Source organism: Aythya fuligula, chromosome 1 (genome assembly GCF_009819795.1).
Source record: "Aythya fuligula isolate bAytFul2 chromosome 1, bAytFul2.pri, whole genome shotgun sequence".
Taxonomy (NCBI): Eukaryota; Metazoa; Chordata; class Aves; order Anseriformes; family Anatidae; genus Aythya; species Aythya fuligula.
The window spans coordinates 118,570,158-118,594,252 of NC_045559.1; the positions used below are offsets into that span (position 1 = coordinate 118,570,158).

Genomic DNA, 24,095 nt, shown 5'->3' on the forward strand with positions numbered 1-24,095 from the left:
GGACCATCATATTACAGCTTGTGTCAATAGCATATTGTAGCAATTTCATGTTTGTCAAATATCTGTGCAGGAACATATCCTAACAGAAACAAAAAAGCGAAGGAATAACTGTTATGGCACAAGAAGAGCAGGGCAGCTTCTGGGGGCTGAGCCTATGGGGCTCCCTATGGGGTTGGTAGGCAGCCAGGGCCCATCCCACCACCCCACCAGGAGCAAGACAGCTGGTGGCAACGGGACAGCCCCAGCCCTGGCACCAGGCAGCTCTGGTGTGGCCAACTCTATGGGGCTACTTGCACATGAGATGAGCCTCCCACATCTTGCGGAGAGGTGGCTGGTGGTGGCTCCTCACGGTGGCACAAGTGCTGATCTCCTCTCCAGAAGGGACAATGTGAGATCTGCATACCCAAAGGGTGGCAGGTCTGTGCCTCAGGTTAGGAGGGCATGAGCAGGCTGATGAAGAAAGATTACTGAAAGCCTGTCTCCTCTCTGAGCTGGCAGGAGGCTGACCCTTGACACCTCCTTTCTTGAGAGGCAGCAGCAGTCAGCTTCCGAGTACATGGTCAGAAGAAGAGCAGGGTCCAAACTGCCTTTTTTTGTTGTTTTGTTTTGTTACTAACAGTTATTTCTTTTCAGAGAAAATCAGCACCAATACTGGGAATCAGAAAACATACACATACATTTGTTAAATATCGAAGATTCACACTCAAGCTGTGATGCCTGATTACAACACATTTCTCATGGTACAATCACAGCTTACCATGCTTAGTCAGTCATGACTAATGTAATTAATATCAACTTGGAGCTCTCCTGAGTTTTCAAGGATTGCATGGGGTTTACCTTCACAAAGGGGTTGTCTTTCAGACCTTAAAATTAATGCATTCCCTCAACAAAGTACAACAATAGGGCAAAGTTATATTAATAATATCATGGAGTGAAAGGGACAGATTTCCTCATTGCTCCTCAAATGTGAAAATAAAAGCAATATTCATGAGCTGAATGTGTTATCATCTTGCTCACTAACTAACACCAATAAAAAGGCATCTGAGGGACTTTGCCATAAAAACCTTCAATGCTGAATAATTTGAAGAATATTGTTAGTCATTAGGGTGTTAGGGTGTGCAGGGGGAACATCATTGCTTTAAACTCCATCTTTGGTTTAAGACCATTTTAGCTGATGATTTGAAGCATTAAGGAAAGGAAAGGAAAAAAAAAGAGAAAGCAACACATTCAATCCAATTACAGCAATTGTAATTCCAGCAGTATTCACAAGGTGCAGGCTTGATAAACTCACATAAGACATATAGCTTAATAGACCAGCTAGGCTGATATTCATATTGGGTGACAATATCAATATAACTCCTTTTCCTAAACTACTTTTCTCTCTATCAATACAGATTGACACTACATTATCTTCGCTACACCAGCGTGTCTCAACCCATGCGCTCTTATGGTTGCACTTTAAATGCCAGGGCCTGGAATATGGAAATCCCAACCCAATGCCTTTGCTGTCTGCTTTAGATTACAACTGCGGTCCTTTGTGCCATGTGGTGGGCACTACAGCCAAGAAATGTTTCACTTGTGCCCTGGAGAGGGGCTGGGTAGGTGCCTGACAGGAAGGACACTGCAGTTGCTCCCTACAAAACGTGAATACTACAGTCAAGGAATGGGCAGACCTTTTCCCCAAAAAACTCAGAGACAGTGCAAGGGGAGAAGAGTCTGCAGGACAGCTGTTGTTATCTAGGTATCACTGGCTGAATGGAAGATGAAATGTCTGCTTGAATACACAGTCAGAAGACTTCAGAGGGACAGCTTGGTGAAGCCTCACAAGCCATCAAAGAGAAACAGGCACCCTTAGGACAGGAGTGCCCTAGGGGTGGGAAAATAAAGATTCTGAATTATATTCTGCGTATGTGGCTGAGGGATGGCAGCTCAGGAGACTCAGCGAAGGAAGTGGGGTTATGAGGGGGCAGGTTTGGGAGCCCAAGGCCCCACACAAAAGATGTTGGGAGCCCCCAGCGGATGAGGAGCCCTGGCACAGGCTGCCCAGAGAGCTGTGGGGGCTCCTCCTCGGGGACCTCCACAAGCCGCCTGGGCACGGCCCTGGGCAGCCTGCGCTCCCCCGCCAGCCATCAGGGGGCGCCCCGGGGGCTGTGCGGGGCGGTGCGGGGCGGTGCGGGGCGGTGCCGGTCCCGTTGCCCGTGGCAGGCCCCGCTGTTTACTTCCGCCCGCATGGGGCGCGGGGCCGAGCGCCGCCCGCCCGCCGCCGCCATGGCCGAGCCCGCCGGGGAGCCCGAGCTGACGGTGCCCGGTGAGTGCTGGCGGGGGCGGGCGGGCGGACAGGCGGACACACGGACACACAGCCGCTTCCCTTCGGCCCGCTGCCGTGCTGGGGAGGGCTCCTCCTCCTGCTCTCCGGGAATATATATGCTTATATATGTGCCTATTAGTTAAAAAGTTAAAAAAATAATAAAAATGAAGGAGCAGTAAATGCAAATCTGTAAATGGGTGATGCGTGTGGTGCGTGAAATTGCATCTCGCTACTAATATCGTTAACTTTCACTCCAAAAGGAGTATCAGGTTTACAGGGCAAGAGAGAGCCGTGGGTTTTGGAGCTGGGGTGCAAACCATCAATGCCAACGGAGCGTTTCAGTGTGTATATTTTCAGTGAAAGCAGTGGTATTATTGAATCATATATACTTCTACAGAAGCAGTCTAGTGTTCCTCTGTGTGTTACCATAGCCTATACGTTAAAAAAAAAAAAAAAAAAAGCAAATAATAGTTATTCTTCTCCCCCTCTCCCCCCAGTAAAGCACGAGGTTTGACATCTTTAAATAAGAGGCCTGATTTTGCTTCGCCGCACACTGCATGGCGTTTTGGCAAATGGTTTAACTTGTAAGTTCATTTATTCCCCGTAGAGCGAGTATTTTCCGTGCCGAGCCAAGTGCTTGACAAAATGCTTGAGCGAAGGGTGGATGAATAGTTAACGTGGGGCGTTTTAAAGCAACGGGGCTGGCGCTGTTAGAAGTGGGAAGAATTGAGAAAACTGGTTATAAGGGAGGAAGAGCCTTCTGGGATTCATTGTGGGGTGCTTTTCTTTGGGCTTTTTTTATATTGCAGTCTTACGAACAAGGACAGTTGTTGCATCCCGTGTTTTGAAGGCTGAGGATTTTATTTTTAGGGGGTCATTTTGAGAGCACATGTATCTTTTCAGATGGGTGAGGAGGAGTGGTCAGTTTGGAGCCTGTCACCTCTTTACAGTGTGTATGTCTCTCTCTCTAATCCAATTTGGAAAACCTGTTTGAATTCAAGTATGACCGTAAGTGAGAATTCTTCGTCTCGACCTGCTTTCAGGATGAGCTTTTGAGTGTATTTTTTGGGGACAGTTTGTCAGAGTCCTTTTTGCTTTATGCATCCAGTAATTTTTCTTAGGGGGTAGTGATAAAGTACATTGTACTTTCAAGTAAGTTTCTGTGTCTTCAGAATACAATGTATCATCAGCAGTATCTGTTCTTCTAGGAAATTCAGGGAGGCTACAAGTATCAGGCCGACTAAAATGTGAGCCTGAAAATCAAATAGTCTTGATGAAACAGAATGGAAAAAATACTTCAGATGCTTTTTTTTACTTTTAAGGAAAAAGATAGGTATCTAAAATGTGCAAATGGATTAATAGGAAATGGCTATTTTAAAATGTCTTAGGAAAAAATTATATTCACTAAAATTGACTTTTTTTTTTTTTTTTCTGTTTTAGAATCAGGTGCTGTTTTCACGTTTGGAAAAAGCAGCTTTGCAGAAAATGTTCCTAGCAAATTCTGGTTCAAAAATGACAAGCCTGTACATATATCATGTGGAGATGAGCATACTGCTGTTGTTACAGGTCAGTATCGGAAGCGGAGTGTATGATAAAAGGTTATACATTTGGACAGCTTGGATTCTTATTTCAATTCTGAGGTAATATTTGAAGTGTGGAGAGGAGAGGGAACTCTTCACACTGGGGCTGTTGGATGCCTTTGAAGTTAACAGGAGTCAATGAAGGTTTTCACAAGACATGCCCAAGAACATGAATGAATGTGTAATAACCTAATGTATCGTGTTGGATTTAAAATAAGTGTGACCTTGTTCAGCTTAAATGTTTCTTGTAAATCTGATGGTGTCCAGTAGACAATCTTAAGTATATAGGTTTGTGTTGTGAAAGTAAATAGTATCTGTTGAACTCAGTTGACAAGTTCACTTGCCTGAAACGATAGACAAAATTGTATCTCTGAAAGGAAGTTCTGAATTATTAGGTAACTGTAAACTGAAAACAACCCTTGAAAGAACAACTCAAAGAACTTTAGCAAATCCTACTAAAATCAGAAATAAATTGCAAAAGCATTCAGAGAAGCTCGGAAGCAATACACTGAACCGTCGTTATTGATGTTCCTTTTCATTTATTTGAAATGCTGGAAGCAATACTCATCGGAGAGTTCATTCAATTTCTTATGTGGAAGAGACTACTCTTTTGTGATGAAAACGTGTGTTAATTATGTTGACAACCAACTTCAGATAGATAACCGTACTTTTTTATCATGAAATTCCTATGCATATTTTCAGGATGTTTTTTATTGAAGTGCATTTATTCCTCATTAGGACCCAGTGTTGTATCTTTGTCATTGCTCATTAAATAATTTCTTGAGTTTTTTTTTTTCCCGCTATATCCCCAAGCAAATTTGGAAATGCTGGATTTTTTAGAATGAACAGTTCCAAACATGATAAAAGAAGAATATAGATTTCATGGACTGCAGAACAATTTGAAGTGAAATTATACGATGAATTTTTCAAGCCTAACTTCATAGAAGATGAATTATGCATGAATAGATTATGTTTTGAACAAAACTTCACACTTTTTTTTGGATTGAACCCACACTATTAAAATGCCTGTTGCATAAAATTAATCAGAACATAACCTAGGGCACTGTGAAATTTTCCTCTCGATTTTTTTTTTTATTTTTTTTTTAGTGTATCCCTTCATATGCCCACATCCAGTTTGAAATAACACTAGTATTATTCTCAGTTTCAGAGTGGTCAATTTAAATTGCCTCCTTTAACTCCTTCAGCATGTGCTTATGCCAGCGCTGTTACACTAATCAGCAACAATCCACTAATTCCCATGTCCCTGTAATAGTGGCCACTTGAATAAAGCTTCTGAAGAAGTCAACTTAGATAGGGATGCATGTAGCACCATTTCTGTACATCTCTTTCTCCTTCTCCCTGATATTTTAATATATACTGCATATTTTGAAAACGGTCTCCCTCGCTGGCCTTTGCTGCAGTGTGTGGATAAGTCATGTGGGATACTTCTAAATAAGATCATCTTTTTCTTAAAGCTTTTGTAGAGGGGGAACTGTAGAAACATGAATTAAAAATAAATAAATAAATCTTTGATACCAAAAGTTTTTTGGGGACATGATAAAGTAGAAGCAAAAGTGAGGGTGAAATAGTGACCAACACTGAACAAAGGGAGTGAAACTGCAGGAGTCATGCAAATGGCAAAAAAGGAAAAGAGAAAATCTTTGTCCCTCATTTTTTTCTTCACACCTGTGCATGCACATGTGCACCACACATTTCTGCCATTAGATGGAGTTAGATGATACGGTGGAATTAAAGCCCTTGGTGAATGACATTGAACTGCAATAACACCTGGAATAAAAAAGCCACAGAAGGGCATGGTGGTAATGAGTTTACTGAGAAGGACACAGACCATGTGGAAAAGCAGGAGTTCCTTGAAATCCATCTGAACCTGACTTGGAAGAAAGACAAGACAAACATCGCTGAGGAAGGGAAGGTATCTCAAGCAGGTGTGTATTGCATGCTTCTTATTACTTTCAGTCTTTACAGGTCACAGCATTTCACACTCCTTTATTTTCCACCCCCTGGAAGAGTAGGGGGAACTATCTATTTAGGGGACAGTGGGAATTTGAGGTAGATTCAAATCTGATAGAAATGCATCAGATTTATTTTTAAATGTCTCAACGATCAAAACTGTCATGCACACTGACTCAAAACATTCCTTACAGCTGGTTTTGGGCAGGAAAGACAGCGACATCTAGCACTGAATGTTGACTAAATGCAAATGAAGAAAATGTACAGGAAGTAATATTCAGCATTCAGACAAAATATTCAGAACATTTCAAATACTTCTTTCATCTACTCCAACGTCAGTATTCCCATATGACTTCTGGGGAGAAAAGTGTAAAGTGAATATAAAAAAACTGCTCTTTGGCTTTCTAGGTTAGGATTTTGAGTCCAAAATAAATTGCATTTACATACCATGGCTGTATGTCGGAATCTAACGAATCAGTGATAGTTTCTTGCTGACGTTGAGTTGGCTTGTTGAGCTAGGCAGGGAAACACTTCTTCCTCTGCTTTTGGAATTTGGGATCGAATTTTTATATTTCTTTCCTCATTCTCTTTCTGCCTTAAGCACAATTTTGACTAAGATGTTCAAGCAGATTTTTTAAGCAGTTGTCTGAGCAGTTTTCTTCCAGCATCCCTTGTAATATGTTTAACAAAATTTCTTGCCCCATTCCTATATTTTTTGTCCCAAGAACAGTTTACTGACAGTTCACTCCCTGCATCTTTTGTAACTGTAGTCTTTGTAAAGGAATATATTCATCCTCTTGGGAGCTGGTATGAAGTAAGTGGCATTAATCATATTTTAAGGATCTATTCCCAGTACCTTTCTATTAATAATTTTATTTTCTACAAACCTCTTAAAGTTAACAGCTGTCTTATTGTTTATTGGCCTTAATTAGAGTATCCTAGGCAGATCGCCTACATTCTATCGAAGAGACCGATCCAGTTCACAAGGGGGAAATGGTGATGGCAGAAAATGTATCTTCTGGACTCAGAGCTCTGGAGAGAATTGAAGCCCCTGGTGCAAGAGGGTAAAGAAAGAAGTATGAAAAGGAAAAACAGGAGTTCCAGGAGGTTCACGCAGAAGCACAACAAGATAGTATGCATATAATTTCAAGTTACCTAAGGCATTAAATATTCAACAGTTTACACAAAAGAGACATTGGAATCCCTCCAGGTCTTTGGACTTAATACTCCATCTATTCTTTCTGCCTGTTGGCAGGCCATCAGAACGTGACTTCTGTGTCTTATGCACTCTGCTGTAAGGGGAAAATGAGGAAGATTACTATGTGTTTGTGTTAGTTTTTTGATACGTTTAGGAGCAAGCAACATACTGTGCTGTTTTTTGTATGACGCTAAATAGCCTAAGCATGACTGTTCTTACTGCTCAATAAAACTTTTGAGAATATTGTGACTTGCCTAAGAAAATGGATGTCATTCCCATTTTCATGAGATGTATTCGAATTGTGTACAAATTTCAAACAATGTGTTAAGAGTTTATTCACAAAACAGCACAAATAAATACAAAAAAAAAATCGTGATGCCTGGCGTATGAATCTGTCCAAAATACTCAATATAGCTTCTCAATTGAATCTCGTAATGTTGAATGTCTGTGTGTACTCTTCCCATTTTATCTTTATCCCACACTAATACCATGTAGAAAGCAAGGGGTAAAATGCCTAAAACACAGGTGATAGGGATGGATGGATGCCTGTTGATATTATGAAGCATGTGGAGTATTTCAGCTTGTACTCCCCAGCTGCTGAATAATGCCTCTTGCCAGGCTTCATGAACTGGGGTTGCACACAACAAATGGGGTTCTGAGGAATCACAGTGGTGGTAGCCATCCCCATATGGGAAATTTCCTGGTTAGTATCCTCGTCCTGAAGTCTCTTACAAAATTTGCTGTTTCAAAAGATGTAAGCACCTTGTTGCTTTTGTTAATAGCTCGGAGTTGGTGTAACATCAGTGATGTGCCAATGCATAAATACTTTGGAGAAGTAGCCCAGTTTTGCATCAGAAGGAGGGTGGAGACTGGTGTTTGGTGTATGTTTCCATTATCAAAACACTCCAAGTAGTCCCTTTCTTAATACCCTATTGTATCCTTTCTTTTGCCCAGAATCGTAATCTTACTGTTGAGGACCAGTCTGCCTGCTATGCCCTATGGCAGATGGCCACGGGTTGTGTGTATTTACACCAAAACGGACGCAAAAAAAAGACACAAGCAATCGGTGTTCTCAATGTTTTGAAATGATCCTTGGCTGTTTGCCTGACATGAAAGTAGTTCTCACGTTAGTGGATCTGTGGTGATGACTAGAGATTACTCTGTAAACAGTTATGAAAATTGGGCATTTTGCATACAAAATCCTGTAGTGTCTCCTGACCATATTATGCCTGTTCTAAAACCTGGTCTGGTGTAGGGACCCAGAAATGTTGCTTCATTACAGGCATTTGATACGGCTCCTCTGTAGTGCCTTAGTTTTTATTCACCGTCTGAATTACCCACGTCTCAGTTTTCTTATTTTCTATTACACTAAATCTTGGAAGCCTGAAATTATAAGAGGCTGTCACTCAGCTGGTAAAGAATATATGTATAAAAAAAAATCTTCTCATCTGTTAAGCTTCTTGATTTTGTAACGCAGTGTCTGAGAACTTACATGTTGATATAAGAAAAAGCAGATTATAGGATTAAAAGCATGACCTGTTGGAATTCTGAATAGATAAAAAAGAATGTAATTAAACTGAATTATGGCAACTTGGCATCATATTCCCACGAGTACTACCATCATCACAGGCATTTGAAAAGCATAAAGTAAGGATACAAAGTAGGATGCTATTTGCTAATAAATTTTTCTCTGTCAGGGTGTGTTTTGCCCTCAGTGACACACCTCTGCATGTGTTTTGGCATGGTTTCATTACCAAAGTTGGGATGGTGATATAAATGCTATTAGTGAAATTTGGTAAGCGTTGTCTTGACCTCAGAATTTTTTCCCTTTCGACCTATTGGAAAGACTTAATATTGACACACAGCCCAATGTTCCATAAATTGTCAAATCTGACAATTGGATTGAGACTCTAGTTACTAGTTACGTTTCATTTTGAGTACTTTTTATTTTATTTTAAATGTGTGGTTGTATTTAAGAAAATAAATGTATTTTTATAACAGTATTCTTGTATTTTAAAAATCTCCAAATCATATAGCAAAGTCTCTGTAAATCGCATTCAGAACCTTCATGAGGAACCTGTGCTACTGAAGTACAAACAGCCATAATATTTTGGCATTGCTGTGTGGAAATGTGTTGTGCTCATGTGATAATTGATGGCTCTGGTGACCAGGAGTTTATCTACATGACGGCTCCGTGATGGAATCTAACTTACAGAGACCTGCAGAGCTGGAGCAAAAGCAAACAATCTTGTTTGAACAGTTGTAAAAGGGATTTTTGGTTTTTGTGTTTGTGGTGTTGGGTTGTTTTTGACAAATCAGCTTCTATTGTTTTGCAAAGATTTACGCTGAAGGAGGGGTTTTGTCTTTGGATGTGAACTTTACAGCTTTACAAGAGGTAATAGTTTAAAAAAATAAATGAGATTAATGGTTCAGTTCACTGTTCGTAATGGTCAAACCTGCAAATTCATTGCTATGTCATAACAGCTTCTGAAATAAAATTTTAGCATTATACCTGTTGAAGATTTCTAATCTAATGTTTTCATTTAGGCACACAAAATTCCCTGACTGCATGGTTTTTTTTATGCATTTCTTCTTTATACGCAGAGTACTGGGTTAATCCATGATGGAAGATGCAGAGAAGCAAAAAGGCTCTTGTAGTAGGCCTGATATGTCCAAAGGAAAACCCATACAACTTGTGAACATGTTTGAAAATGTATCATAAGCTATGTTCTATGGAAGTGCAGATCTGTAAATCATTTTAAGAGATTTAGCAGTAAAACAAAAACAAAAAAAAACAACACACACAAAAACAACCACCATTCCTAGCCAACTGACAATAAAATAATCCGAATATTGGAATTTTGTGTTTGCATTGGTTATATAGCTGCATTATTCATCCCTGTCTCTGAAGTAAAAGGTGTGTGTGCTCAGTGAAATGTACTGTTATTTTACAAGAAGCCCTGTAGAGACTGCTTCCTGCACTTCCAGGGTCTGTCCAAGAAAACACCTTTTTATTTTATGATGAGTGCATTATCTGTGCTGTAGTTACAGGAGAGAATGTCTGTTCTGCCTTTTTGTCCTTCCTTCTGGCAGGGGTTTTCTTACTGGACACGTACACAATGCAATTACTACTCTTACGTTGAGAAATCACAAGGCTATTAATTATTGCTTACACTTCGGTATGGAAGTGCCTAATTTTGGATCTTCCATTATAAAGGATGTATTAAATAATACAGTGTGTGAATGACCATCTCATCTTGCGTGAGATACTCAAACACTCATACGGATTCTAACTGTGCCTCTTCTTTCAGGGAATGGTAAACTTTACATGTTCGGCAGCAACAACTGGGGCCAATTAGGACTAGGATCAAAGAATACTGTCAGCAAACCAACATGTGTTAAAGGTTTGTTTAATTTTTCTTTTGTCCTTTTGAAAGGATACCCTTGTGAAAAAGTGCTTTATAGGATGCAGTTCCAGAGTAACAGACTCTTGATTTCTTTACTCATCATGTGTAGCATATTACTGCACAAGCTCATAAAGATAGTTTAAAAGGAAGCCTGGCTACTTTTCCTTCAGTTCCAGATTCTGGGTCCTTTTGTGTCTGAAAATAACTTCAGATACATAGAATCCAATCTTTTTTCATCTTTTTAGCAGTGTAAGATGTGCCTGAGGAGGCATAAATGGAAATATATTTGTATGAAGTGTAGAAAAACAGTAAAATGAATGTCCATATTGCTTCATATGCTGTAAAATATGTTTTCTTTGCATTCTTTTATCTTCTGAATCTTTCCTAGCCAGTTCTATCTTGTCAAGCAAAACTAATACTTTCTTCCCTATCCCCTTACTTATGTCAAATCAGATCTATCCCATTAACACATTCCTTTTCACATTTAAATGTTTATCCTCATCCTTTCTGTGAGCAGATCGATCTGTTAGTTTATTGCTTGAAAACAAATTACTGTGTTTGTTCAAGCTGTTTTCTTCCTAATTTAGTTTATTCTACTATTCTTTCTCTGCTCCTCTCTTTATTTCACTTTAGAGGGAGAATGCAACTACTCTCAGGTTCACATCTTCTGTCAGCCATGTGAGAGATTGATTCTTACCTTGGTTTGAATGGATTGGGTGTCAAATTCTGTTTTATTGTCAGATTGCAATGGAGAATAAAACAAACCAACAAAAAGCAGAGAGATGACAGCAATTCAAAAGAGACCTGGTTTCCACTGAAAAAATGTCACAAAGGGGTTATCTTTCCTCTCTTGGCAGTAGGCAGCAGGAGGAAGACCTGGAGCTTTTCTCACTAGCTTTCAGGCATCAGTTGGCTCTCGGCAAATGTTGCAAAAACACATTTCAGTTTCTGCTCAGGGCCAAGTAGTTGTGGCTGCTCATTTTCTGACAAAATAGTTCTGGAGTTTAACTGGAGACTAATGTGATTGGTTATGAAAAACTGCCAGCAATGCTGTCAATATTGCACGGCTCATTGGATGTGATTGATTAGCATAAGTGGGAGGTTAGGGAGTACAGGCTTCTGCTGAGCTTATCAGGCTGATGTAGGAGACAGTGGTGGGATATAAAGCAGCAAATTAAATTTTAGGAAGAAACTAATATTGGAAATACTGTGATTCTAAACTGGTATAAATGGTTTGGACAATTTTTTTTTGTGTCTATATGATACACCAGAGAGAGTTCTTGCTTAAGTCGGTAGATTTATTCAGTAGGAAGAAGGGAGTTTAATTTTAATGTTATGATGCTGATGAAGGTTGATTTGGAAGGACTGAAAAGGTTTTTGTGAAAGGGATGATGGTTGTTGCCTTTCTCATGGACCAGTGCAGTGGAAAAAAATACATTATGTAAAAATAATGTTGTTTTAAGAGCATCATGAGTATTGTATAAGGTAAATTGGTGTGACCTGACTGCATAGAAGATATGCATGGGTGGCTGGTAATTGAGCTGAAATTGAGTTAGGATGGAATATGCAAAATATGTTATTTTAGGCAATAGTCCAGGTAAGACTGCCCTTACCAGTTGTGAGTTTAGTGATTAACAAAAGGTCAGTACAAAGCAAAAGTCTAGCAAGAAAGTAGCTGTGCATAGTGAGGGAAGGTATGGTTGACAGGCCAAAAAAAAAAAAAAAGGTATGATTTTAAAGATTTAAAATAGTGGGAGAAGTGAAGGAGTGAATTAAGAACAATATTATTAATGAAAAATGAAGAAAGCTCTAAGCATGCATTTTGTACTGCAAATTGATGTATTCTTTGAGGCGTATCCTGTAAATGGTAAATTTTGTGGAATGTGGCATTTGGATAAAGTAGTCATCATCAAGTTATCCTGAGTATAACAGCTGTAAGTTTTTAAGCTATGTCTGTTTTCTTCTGGGATAATCCCAATTAATAAGTCATGTGCTAAGATCAAATGGTCAACTAACATTGTAGTCGTTCTTTAGGTGAAAATAAGAAAAAAATCATAGCTTTCTCTGGAGCATAGAACATTTTGTTATTGAACCAACTATCAGACTGTTTGTAACTTTATCCTCTTCTTTGCCTTTAATGCATAGCTTTAAAACCAGAAAAAACAAAACTTGCTGTTTGTGGAAGAAACCACACTTTAGTTTACACAGGTATGTAACATACTATGTACATATTGAAGGTAGATTTTTTTCTGTTGTTTTAATGCCAAATTACATTGGTAACCCTGTGAGTGTTCAGGAAAGAAGAAGAAAAAGCTAAACTGGCTGTTAAAACTTGTTTTTTGATATCCAGTTCTTTGAATGCTTGGATTATTCTATGCAATGCATTTAGAAAGTAATATGTTATAGGAGTTCACTAATAGCACAGAGATGAAAAAATTTGTTGCCTACAGAGGTATGGCTAACAATTACCAATATTACGTTTATTACCTTTATAGGTATGTTAGTGTTTTTATGTATCAGTGCTCAAATTTACCTTTGACAAGGAATGTATCTTTATTAGCATGAAGTTATGTATTTGAGTAAAGATACTAGAACATTATGTTTTGAAGTCTTCAAAGTTTGTTGCATTTTAGTTAGACGAAGTAGTCTGCTGTTTCACTGATAAGTTACTTTACTAAGATATAAATAAATAAACTTTAAATTTAAATTGAAAATAAATACATTTTTAGGGAGAGAGTATATAGAGAATTGATGCAAATTATTGTCACGGTTCTAAAAGTTGTGTAATGGAATAGCCATCTTTGTGGTAGCAATGCTGTAGCTTGCAGTAATGTGATAAAGAGGATTGCTTGTTTATTAGGGAGTTTACACATGTGGAAACCATGAGCACTGTAAATAGGCCTATTAGAATAAAACAGAACATTTTAATAACAGTTGAGTATGCAAGACTGCACAGCGTAAATATTAGTCACTTTTAGCGTACACTCTGGCTAAATAATTTGTGACCTTTTATATAGCATGGACCATTTGTAAATTGTACGTCAGTTGCTTATCACATTTGTGTCGGGATTTGTGTTATTAATGAGCCTTGTCTTTTTCATCGTAGATAAGCACTTTAAATACGAAACATACTAAAATTAAAAATATAAATTTTGGAGTTCTTTTAAGTTAAAGATATCAATCATCAGCTTTAACTTCAATTTTAAGATTCTAAAACAAAATAAAAGCTAATTAATGAAAGTGATTTAAATATTAAAATGAGTAAAAGATTTCTAATAAAAATGTAAGTAAAAATGTATTTCATTCCTACTGTTCAAAACTATCAAGTTATGTATCTCTTGAATTTATGTACTAGTATGACTTTAATTTTCTTGCCAGTGACATCATTCTCCATTTTTCCCCTGTTTTATCTTAATTAAACTATAAATTCTTTAGGGAAGGAGCTGCTTCCAACTGTTACGGCCACAGGTAGTAATTTTATGAAGACTCTTGCAGAACTTCAGGTTATATTTGTTTTTCAGATCAGCCTCCAAAATGATTGGGAACACATTCAGTTCACAGACATGTAAGGCCTCTAGACTATTCCGATCTAAATGTGTGCAGGAAAACCTCCCCGCTAATTACAACAAGAACATCTGGCTTCAACTCTAGAATATTTCAGGGCAGTAGACCCCGACTTCTCTGTAATGTTTTTCCATAGAAAATTAAATTACTTTCTGCAATTTCTCCGACTTCTTGCCACTGCTGAGAATATCCTCATTCTGTGTATTACATGTGCTTTTCTATATGCAGAAAAAGGAAATGTGTATGCTGCTGGAGGTAACAGTGAAGGTCAGTTGGGATTAGGTGACACCGAGGAAAGGACCACATTTCATTTAATTAGTTTTTTTACCAACGAGCACAAGATCAAACAGCTAGCAGCTGGATCATACACTTCAGCAGCAGTAACTGGTAAGAGCAACAGCTAATAAAATCTATTTATGTGTGTTCGAGCCTGGTGTTTCAGGGAAACATTTATTCCCTCTCTCTGTCTGCATATATGTGTATATTTTCTGTGCCCCTGTCTTCTTTCCCCAGTAAACCTAAGATTATTTTTTTTATAAACAATTGCCTATTTCAGCACAATGTGGTGAAAGGTGACTGCTGAATAACTTGTTAAAATTTTTGTGAGAATGGAACTTTTCCATGGGCAATGGCCTGCAACTGGTCTCATTCTGTACTACTTACAGAATCTGTACAAAGGAAGGACAGAATGAATACTCTCAAATGGGAAAAACTCCAATTAATTTCCGGGGAAGCCAGCTGCAAAACATGAATCTAACAGAAATGAAGATTCTCTAATTCTACTTTTCACTATGGTTATTTTGGTCTGCTGGTACAGGCTACACAATAGTGTCATTACTAATTCTGAGAGTGGCCTCACCTATGACTTACTTCTCCAATGCGACATTACATGATCATGACTTGATGAAGTCTACGCAGCTATAATATATTCAGCCATAGTCCTTTATTACCCTGTCATTTCTCAAGACTTGTTACAAAGCAACTGTTTCTGTACACGTGTAGGACAAATTTTTGAGTCTATGACTTCAGAAAGCAACAGAGCAGAGGAATGCTCAAGAAAGATGTTAGCCAGCTTTTCTTTGGTTTGTATTTTTTGTGACAATTGCAAACATTCTTGTAAGATTTGTAAATGAACTTTGAATGGTTTTAGTGCCAAGCAGCACTAGCCAGTAGCTTTATATGTGGTAGTTGTTTTATTCACAGCTTATTTCCCACCAATAAGAAATATGCAGAGAGAAGACCTTATCTCTTCTAGAAAACTCTTGAGATTTTTCACGTTGTTCACTACCTGTTTTTGCTTCTTATTGCTGCCATTGGTCTTTGTGTCACCAGAGGCTGGTCTTAATAAACCTGGAACAGCTATTGTGATAGTTTAAGTAAAACAAAATGAAGCTGGGCAATATAATAACCTGTGAAGAGAACTGAAAGATAAGGAAAGAATAAGGGAGATGAGTACCAAAGTCAGAATAGAGAACAGGTTTGGAAGAACAGGAAGGTGGTGACGTGCTACTGGAAACGAGAATATGCCTGCAATTCACCTTGTTTTCATGCTGACTTCTGGCAACTGAATTGTCTTACACTCTCAGTCTTCCTCTTTTTGAAGAAATGTTTTGAAGGATTGCTCTTGTACTGGTGCTATTTATGGTCTAATATCAGTGGATCACTAAGTGTTCTGAGTCACTCTTGAAAAGCTTAGGGAATACCCTCATACATCAGACTGTTTTGTTGCATTGTGTTAAATATCACTTTATGTCCCTGACATAACGATGTTTAGTGGTGTTGTACACAGAGCTTATGAAATGCTTCTTAAATAGGTAAGTTAACTTTTTAGTAGTGTAGTTTTGCTTTGAAATCCGTTAACATTCTGTGTCTTCATTTTAGAGGATGGGCAGCTCTTTGTCTGGGGTGATAATTCGGAAGGTCAGATTGGCTTGGCTGATAAAGTTTATGTCTGTGTCCCTTGTCAAGTGGATGTTGGAAAACCCGTTTCGTCTGTATCCTGTGGCTATTATCATTCTGCCTTGATAACAGGTAAGAGGATGAGATAATGGTGAGCGGAGACAAATCACTGGTTCCCAGATTGTTTTCTTGGTAAAGGTAGTTAATAAGACATTCATTGCTTTTGAAACTATAGAGGCCATAGTTGCTATAAACTCTTATGTGAAAGAGAAAGTCATCTGTGTGGTTTTGTATCACACTGGGAGATTTTATCGGAGAGAGGTTCTCTAAAACATGGTACCATATAACTTATTTGGAAAACTTATATATAACTACTCTCTAATCGTTTATTATTATTGATTTAACAATCCCATGAGAAAAAAATTGCAGTAAATATTCTGCATATGCACAGTGAAGAATATTAGGAAGAACGAATGTTTTATATATAATTTTATTTTCATGAAGGTTATGACAAATGGAGATTAATACCGTGGTTTCAATAATCCAGTTTTTCTTGAAATTACACTTGTTTGTGTGATGATCATCTAGAAAATACAAATATTGAGTAGACTTACTGTATTTTGAGGTAAAATTAATCTCATTTACTAGCAGTGGAACATCGTTGTCAAAGTTCGATGTTATGCCTTATTCTTAAGTCAGTTAAACAGGCGATATACATTGTGAGGAGAAGCATACACTACAATAAGTTGGTGTCTGTTCTCCAAGCCATCTCTCTGCTGCTTTCCACCTCTACATATTCCCACCTCTTTTTTTCTTTACAAAGTGGTGATACCACTCATTTATTAACAATGCCAATGTGGTTGAATTTATCAGTCAGTACGGATAGTGTTAAATGTGAGCAGCTATGAATTCCTCTCAGTCATATATTAACATTATTAAGCTTCACAGTATAGCAAATTAGAGTAATTAAAGATTTTGAAGGATCAATAGTTTTGATTGTAAAGCCTTTAATAGGTACCCAGTAACTACTCCATCAACTTGATAAATATTACTTTTCCACACAGAATATCTATACAGCTCTCTAAGAACATGCTGTTAACAGAATGAGAGCTTCCTACGGTGTCGAGGTATTAATTAGGTGTTACGCTGGTAGTATGCAACTTTTACTACAAATGCCTTATTACATTAAATAAACAAAGGACTTCTGACTGATCAGGAGCTCAGCACCTGTTGGGAAGTCTACATCTTCCTGAACTTGAAATAAATGAAAAAAAAAAAAACAACCAAAAAAATTAATTCAAGGAGGTCTGTAAGAAGGTCTGTATTTCTGCCTTAGAGCCAAGAGCTGAAGTTCAGACAAGATCGCAATGGGATCTGACAAAGCGCTCATTAAAAGGTGGGCTGAGGGCAAGCATCTAAGAGCAAGGAGATAACAGTGTGTGCCAGGTGCTCTGAGGAAGTGGAAATTGTTAATGGAGGAGGATGAAAAAAAGGAATTAGGGTAACAGCTGAGTGAGAGAAATGGAGCCCCTTAAAATATTAATAGGAAGGTAAACTGGTTATCACCAGTGAAAATGAGGACTTGTTGAACCCATTACTGTTTAAACAAGCCTGGTTGTGGGATGGGAGATCTTAATTTTCAGCCTCTAATATCTGGAAATCCTGCAAAAATTGATCCTGACTCTACCTTCCTGAAACTACTGGCACACAGATGACCTTTTTATGGTGGAATTAGAAATATTTTTGGATTATTTTCCTTTGGGAAAAAATAAATTTGAAGAAAATTTATTTTCCTTTGGGCCCTTGCAGTTTTCTTTGACTGATACTGTAACTAGCATAGAAGTTTAGTGTTGGACTTTTTTAGAGAAAATATCTTCTGTTGCACAGAGTTTTAATTTAATTTAAGTGTAAAAAAGGTGATGCTTTTATTACCGGTAGGATTCTTTTATTCCTTACGGAAGAGACTTGCTTGTAGTACTTGCCAGACTGGCTCAGAACAGTGGTTCACATCCTCAGTAGTCTGCCTCTGAGGGGTAGTAGAACATGGCAAACCAGATAATTATGGAGTATCTGGAATATTCTTATAAAAGAGAGATATAGGTTTTTCTTCCCTCAATTGCCATTTAGTCATTGAATTATGCCTTAAATTATGTTTTAAAGTTTGTCTAGCACAGGGTTTTTTCCGTATGTTTTGATTGTATGATTTTATCATGTGCACTAGAATTTAAAGTAGTTAGTGGTGGTTTTGATATATAACTTTGGAGGAAATATCTGGAAAAAAAACTGATTTTGTATTTCTAAGAGTTATTTGGAATAGTTCAGGTGGGTGTATAATCAATGTTAATTCCCTCAACACAATACAAAGGAACGTTTTTAGATTGTGATTGCTATTACTGTGCAGATGGAAATGGAAGAAAATGTCACTAGCAAACTTCCAACACCTCTTTTGCCAGTTATTACAGTACTGTATCATTACCACATTTTGTCTTTTTAAACATGTCTTGTACTTTAAAAAGCATCGAATAGTATACAATCTTTAATAATAAAACATGGTTTCAGGATATATATAGATCTTGATATGTGTAGCAGGATTGAACTGATGACCATGTCACCATATGGTTCCCTTTCTTAATATATTTGCAATTAACATAAATTGCATCCTGGCTAAGTGGGCTGGTAGGATCGCAGGCATGTTTGGGTTAAAACATGTAAGGTGGTTAATGAGGACACACTAGAATACATAGCATGGTCACAGAGTGCCCTCTCCAGGTCAGGATGTTCATTAATAAGAAACAATTGAGAAAAAAAAAAAGGTTATGTTGTAGGAATTTGAGGGTTTTGTTGTTGTTGTTGTTGTTTTTTAATTAAAGATGTTATTTATTTGAAACTGCTTTTGTTTAAGAAGATTGTTTCAGTAGGTTCAGTAGGCATATGTTTTGAGGTGCTTAACTACCAGAAAAGTACTGTAAAGTACAGTAGCAGTCAATGAGGAGTATAATCTTGATGCAGACCTTTTAGTAAATAGAAGTATGTTTTATAGAAATTACGTGGCATTTGATCTTGTGGTTTTGTAATTTGATTCTACCAAAAAATAAAAAGTTTTTTTTGCAGACATAAGACCCATATGAGCAGTGTCTCCCAGAGAAAGTAACAGAGAAAGAAGGAGCTGAAAGAGTGTAGCAACACTTTTTGAGTCCATTTACAGATCTTTACTTGACTAGTCTTTGGCCACACTCATTCCAGAGGGAACAATTTTTTGGAAAGTGCTAAGCTTAGCAAGTGTGTATAGCTTCATCTGTCCTCTGAAGGAGATGCAGGGCAGGAAACCCCGATGTATCTAAGCACTGCTGTGGTGTCTAAAGCAGAATTACATTATTGGAAATACAAAGGAATTGAATATATTAAACATCTTCTGATGCTTCCCCTGCCAGAACCATTACCTATAAGCAAGGTTAAAGTAAATTCTCCTTGAGAAGATATCTTCTCATAGAGAGATCTGTGGGTTCCCCAAATTCCTTCCTTTTATGTAATTCACAGTTGTTTTTAAGGACCAGTTTTAAAGGTCATCCATTCCAAAGACTTCCATGCTTAGAATTCCAGTGTTTGAGGAGGTGTCAACCAAATTAATCTGGAAAAAATACTTTTATTTTTTCCTTTATTTTTTTCTTTATTTATTCGAGATCATAGAGTGATTCAATTCTTTTGTCTCCTGCCATCAGCCAGATCTCATCTCTTCTGTCTTCTACAGTACTCACTATCTTTGAGGAGCAATGATAATTTTCTATTTCCTTGTTGCTTATTTCCTTGACATGTTCCTGTGCCCTGTGTTTAGTGATACCAAAAACATACCACACTATGAAAGTTTAGTATGTGCGAAGACTCATATGAGAGGAAAAAAATTGAATAACCAGTTTCCATGGACTTATTTTGAACAGAATGTCCTTAAAATGCAGATGCGCTACACACACATAATTGTTATGAAAATTTATCTGAGTTTGACTGGATCCTATTTACATTTTATCGGTATTCTTCATAATTTTTAGACTACAGTTTGCCTTAAAGGGATATGTAATGTATTCAAAAATTGCTTTAGTAAATGGGTTTATCTTTGTTAGCTGGATTATTAAGTTTAAAAAATGTAATAAACTTGATTAGTTTGGGAAGTCGATGGAAGCTTGACCATTCGAATCTCTAATCCTATTAATTAGATTGTGATTGGATTAATATTTACTGTGCAGTAGTGTTTTTTAAAAAATGCTGTGGTGTCTTCAAAGAGAATTGCATTAGCAGTTAACCCCTAAGTGCTTTTTGGGGTTTATGGATTTGTTCCAAAAATATATGGCAGATCTGAGAATATCAAGACATTAATACTTACCTCCCCAAAAATGTAAGTTTTGTTGTTGTTGTTATTTCCTCTTGCAGGAAAAGTCTTCCAGTGAGAGCGTCAACAACTCTTGTTGTCAATGGAATTGTTTGGTTATAGAAACTCTTACACTGTAGTTGATTCTTTTTTGTTGTTGTTGTTATTAATTAGGCTAATATTTTAGAATTTAAAAAATGCTACTGCACATAACTGCAAAGTATTTGTTACTGAGGCCTATTCGGAGTGTTTCTGCACATAGGAATAAAGATCGGAATTAAAATAGAAAATCCAACCAAACAGAGAAGTCTAAACACATAGTTTAGAAATGAAATACACTTCTCAGCAGCTGAGATTATCTACCGTTTCTTTAAAAAAACACGTTGAAGTGGCTATGAAATACCTTTTAGAAGAGTGTGGAAGCATGCAACAAAAACATTTCTGCACAGATTTTTGCAAATAAATGGAGCGTTGTAACATTATTGGTGTCATTTTAAATGGTTTGTGTGAGAATGCCGTTAATGAAAGAAAAGAGAAAATGTCAGGAATGAATGATAAAATAAGGACAGGCAGGAGGATGTGGTTACACCTCTGATGATGGTAGGTAGGAAATACAGCTGCTAACCTGATTCCTTACCTTGCCAAAGATAATGTGGCTCTGTGAATGCATTGTGGGTGGCCACTCTTAATAACTTGACTCCTGTGAAACCCTGCAAGAAACTTGATGTTGCGTATAGTTGTATGATTGTCATTCCCTGATTGCATCTGTGGTCAGTTATTCAGAAAAGACAATTAGTTCAGTTGCTGGCCTTAGTGGCCTAGAAGCGTGGTATTTGAAGACTCCATACCATTGGGAGAGGCAGATGTAATCTTGAAAAACTAAGAACCCATATAAAACCATATAAAATAGTTTTTTTTTTTGACTAAGGCAGAGGCCAAATTGGGTAGGTCTTGTGAGCTTTAGATATAAATATTGTGCCGTCAAAGTCAGGTTCTAAATTTTTGATGCAAGTGCTGGGTTATAGCTTTGCACTGAGGATTGGGACCCAGTTTCTGTTTAAAGCAGGAATTTGGCTTTTATAAAAAAATGGCCTTTTTGCTGTTGTTGTGCTTTGACTATGGGATACATTTTTTCCACCAGAATTTTCAAGTTAATTGATTGATTTATGAATTTAAATTGTTTTGAAGCTTAGGTATCTTTAAAAATGCATAACTTTTTTTTTTCTTCTTCTTTTTTTTTTTTTTTTTGTCCAGAATGTTATGTTACCATAAAACATGAGACATACTTCAGATTCTCTCTATAAGTAAAATTCGTTGAAAACCTATCCTCAGGCTTCATTTGAAGAAAATACTTCATAATTTAGATACATGTATCTAAAGGTAGCATACATCTTAGATCAGCATGACAGCTCCAGAATTACTTCCTCTGAGAGGATGTGAGGAGAAGCACTGTTTCATTAAAAGACATGATAGTTGAAGGGTTTTCTGAATGCATCAGAACCCTTCTTGACTTCATTGCTCTTCACAGCTTCCTAAGGAGGGGAAATAGAGAGGGAGGCACTTCTCTTCTTACTGGTAACTGTTGATAGTACATGTGGGAACGGCACAAAGCTGTGCTAAGGGAGGTTCAGACCAGATATTAGGAAAAAATTATTTACAGTGAGGGTGGTCAAACACTGGAACTGGTTTCAGTGAAGTGGTTGATGCCCCATGTCTGTCTGTGTTTGAGACCTTATCCATTTTTTTGAATAAGGTTATCAATAACGTACTTTAACTTTTGATTAGCCAAAAGTTGGACTCAATGATCTTTGTAGGTCCCTTCCAACTAAACTAAACCTATTCTATTCTATTCTATTCTATTCTATTCTATTCTATTCTATTCTATTCTATTCTATTCTATTCTATTCTACTCATTTTTATGGAAGGTCCTGGCAACAGCAGTCTCTGTGCTGCTCTGTGTGTGCACCAACTGCTGTAGGCACTGTTCAGCACAAATAGTTGAGTCAAGCACCACAGAGGAAAAAAAAAAAAGCATCACTGGCAAAAGACTTTGCCAGGAAAAACATTTTGAATCCAGTTTATCTATTGGAATATATCAGACAACTTAAATGAAAACACGTAACTAGTCGTCCCATAGTTACGCATAGTGAAGGTGCAGTTTTGCTACCTGAAATTCTTGCTCAGTTTTTATTCATGCAAAAGGAAGTTTTAAATGAGTGTATTGCCAGAGTAAAAGTCAGGAAAAATGAATAAAAAAGACCCATTTCTAACTGACACCAGTTTTGACTTTTGTATCTCAGGATTAAAAATTCAAAAAAATTCCATTCCTGCCTTGGCTTGTAACACTCAAGTTTTAATAAACCTCAGTTCATTTTGAATTATATTCTTCCATTTTTATTGACTTAATTTTGATCATATGGCTAATCTCATTTGCTTTTTAGAAAGCATGTATAGCTTCATTTTTTCTACTTTGCATTTTGATGCATTCGTTTACTTTTAGATCGCATTTTCTATTTCTGTGTAAGCTTATTTTTCTGGTCATTGTCACTGACCTTAAATTCCCAAATTTTAAGTTTTGGCTGACAAAGTGGAATTAAAAGTAACAAATATAGCAGCTATGCTAAGAAAAAAGGCTAACATAAAACTAGTAGTGAGTTTGTTTTCTTATTCCCTGCTTGTGTTCAGTGGAGAGAGTGGGACTTCTCTAATGGACAGTTCTGAATACCTAAATAAGGCTTCAGCTTTGAAACACTGAGAGCACATTTATTTTCAATGTCATTGGGCAAAGACCAGCATTTCTAAAGTTAATTCAGCTGTAATATTGGCAATGAATTTAGAGCTTTTGAGTAAATCTCTCATACATTTGTTGTGCATAGTGCAATAGTAATGCCTCTGAGTTCTGTAAAAGCAAATTTGTGAACACTAAAAGTATCCCTCTGAAAGCAAAAGTACATTTTGTACAGAAACATAAATGTACACATTTCCAAAAGTATTGCAAATGTGTGCTTCTGATGACTGAGCATTAGTAATGGAGTATAAGCATGTGGTTTGTTATTATGTGGATTACGTAAGTGTAGCTATGTCTTCAAATTTTCCTTGAGCAGACAGCTCCTACATTAGTCTAAATGTTTAATTATCTTGGACTAGCTCCATGTGAGAGTTCTGCTTATCCATGTGCTTTTTTATATCCAAATGAGATTTAAAAACAAACTTTTCCTTACAAAATAGTGTGTGTTGATTTTTGCTTGGTAAATATTTTCACATATAAATTTTGGGCCATGATTTGCTAAGAAGATATTATTCCACAGAACTCATTTTTTCTCTGGAGTGGAGAACACTCAGCTATTAATTTAAAGCCGTTCATGACAGTAAGGAAACATTTCCCATCAAAACCTCACTCTGACCCATTAGAATAGTGGGAGGCCCATTAGCACAGAAAATCAGAAATGTAGGTAAAGGCAGGAGTAGATAAATTGTAAATATAGCAATGGAAAGTACATTTTACATGTTAGTTCTTTAACTACTGTAGAAGGATGCTATATTGAATGGTACTTCAGACTCCAACAGTAGTGAAAAATCAAAAGGAGAGATTGGAAAGATGAAACAAAGTAAACTTTGAAAGTAAAATAAGTTACCCAAACTTTGGATTGAACAAATTTTGAACTGAATTCATAAAAAGACTGGGTAAATGAGAAGGCTCTTCTGGTATCATCTTCTGGCAGATCAGAAAGAGGCTGCAGGAATGTATTTGTAAAGACCTCTCAGTATTTTTCTGAACTTATTTTTGGTGGAGTTATTGCTGTGGAAC

At 37.3% G+C, this 24,095-nt stretch overlaps 1 protein-coding gene across 1 annotated transcript in view; it reads left to right on the forward strand.

The window, feature by feature from the left end:
- Positions 1-2,259: 2,259 nt before the first annotated feature.
- The window catches only part of RPGR (retinitis pigmentosa GTPase regulator), a 47,549-nt gene continuing 25,713 nt past the window's right edge, over positions 2,260-24,095 (forward strand). The window contains exons 1-6 of the mRNA XM_032197470.1: positions 2,260-2,308; positions 3,749-3,874; positions 10,369-10,461; positions 12,610-12,672; positions 14,257-14,415; positions 15,910-16,059. Coding sequence (XP_032053361.1) covers positions 2,269-2,308; positions 3,749-3,874; positions 10,369-10,461; positions 12,610-12,672; positions 14,257-14,415; positions 15,910-16,059 — 631 coding nt within the window. The 5' untranslated portion in view covers positions 2,260-2,268. The remainder of the gene's footprint in view (positions 2,309-3,748; positions 3,875-10,368; positions 10,462-12,609; positions 12,673-14,256; positions 14,416-15,909; positions 16,060-24,095) is intronic.